Below are 1,490 nucleotides of genomic sequence, written 5' to 3'. Positions count from 1 at the left end.
CCAGTACCGCTCTGCAAGCTCCGTCTGCCCCAGCAGAGCCTCTGCCCTGCCATGCACCCCACTGGCCTCACCCCCAACAGCTCCTGGGGCTTAGCCCTTATGTCTTCTTATCCCAAATAAGGGCCCGTTGGGACGCTGAGCATCCCATAAAGGGATGTGGGCAGCATTTCCACAGCAATGCACACGTCGGCAGCGGGCAGAGCACTCAGCCCATCCGCAGAGAGGAGAGAAGCCCAGAGCAGCCAGCCCCGTCCCGTGCACTGCACTGCAGAGCCCGTGAGCTGCCCGAGACCAAGCCCCAGCTGCTGGGTGCCTGCTCTCCTCCAGTGACTGTGAGCCCCTCGCAAAGCCCGCAACTGCTCCCTGCTGCACTCCCAGAAGATGCTGGCAGGCTCGACCTTGACTTTGGGGTGCCACTCTGGCCCCCCCCACGCCAGTAAGGACTCACCAGCCCTGGACCTGCAACTCGCCTTGAACCGCCGGGCAAGGAACTTGTTCTTCATCTCGAGGTAGTTCCCCTTGTGTATCTCCGACTTGAACGGCTCGTTCAGGATCACGTAGCGCGGGTCGTTCTGGATGTCCTGCCAGCGGGCATAGCCATGACTGGTATGGAGGGAGTGTCAAGGGAAGAACCGGCCAGCCGATGGTGTGCCCACCGCCCCGCAGTGACACTGGGTCACCAAACCCCCTCGCTACTCATCACCACACTGTTACTCCAGGTCCCACGCCCCACGGAGGCCTCCCTCGCCTGCCTGCCCCCACGAAGTCAAAGGGTACGTGACAATTCCTGCCAAGAGCCAGTAGTCGTGTCGCCGGTGCCATATGTCATAGATCTTGCCGGAGGAGACGGCAGCCCTTTCCTCGTTCTGCCACAGCGTGTGCAGCTCTGCAGAAGCAGAAGCAAGACAGCCCGGTCAGGCAGCAAGGCTGCTGGGGACATCACACAGCGCATCGGGCAGGGCGACCAATGACATTTCCCGGGGGGCCACAGGCGCAGCACAAAACCAAGACACCTTGCTGCTTTCCACACAGCTTCTGGTTCACGCTTCTTGCACAGGCTCAGAGCTTCTCTGCAGAAGCTCTGTGGGGGCAGCCGACACCTCGCCTCTTGCTCTTACCTGTAAAGCCTCCATCAGCAATGTTGAACATGAATCGGAAGTTCATGTTTCTGTCATCCTTCTTTCCATCCTCCTCTTCCTCTTTGTCACCGTTTTGCTGAGCCTCGCTTTGCTCCTTCTCCTCCACCTTGGCGTCCTCTGCTTGGCAAACACAAGAAATGGCGCCCGTCTAATCGTACTCCGCCAAAAGATTGAGCGGTGTCACCCTTGCCCCATCATCTGCCAGAGGAACCCCAGCTACAGTCACCATTGGAAAAGCCACCAGCCCGCACTCTGCTCCACAGCAGCCGGCCACCTGCCTCTTCCAACAGGTCCTACTGTCTGCACAGCAAGTACAGGCAGCACCACAACAGGGTCTTGCTGCCACTTGTG

General features: G+C 59.7%; 1 protein-coding gene across 1 annotated transcript in view; it reads right to left on the bottom strand.

Moving 5' to 3' along the window:
- Positions 1–448: 448 nt before the first annotated feature.
- CHD5 (chromodomain helicase DNA binding protein 5) overlaps positions 449–1,490 on the bottom strand; it is a gene marked incomplete at both ends in the record, with an annotated part of 28,690 nt that continues 27,648 nt past the window's right edge. Inside the window, 3 exons of the mRNA XM_010296763.1 lie at positions 449–603; positions 778–886; positions 1,119–1,256. Coding sequence (XP_010295065.1) covers positions 449–603; positions 778–886; positions 1,119–1,256 — 402 coding nt within the window. The remainder of the gene's footprint in view (positions 604–777; positions 887–1,118; positions 1,257–1,490) is intronic.

Source organism: Phaethon lepturus, unplaced genomic scaffold, assembly GCF_000687285.1.
Source record: "Phaethon lepturus isolate BGI_N335 unplaced genomic scaffold, ASM68728v1 scaffold13641, whole genome shotgun sequence".
In the NCBI taxonomy this organism is placed as follows: Eukaryota; Metazoa; Chordata; class Aves; order Phaethontiformes; family Phaethontidae; genus Phaethon; species Phaethon lepturus.
Note: the sequence above shows the minus strand (reverse complement) of the source record. Positions and strands in the feature narration are given on the sequence as shown.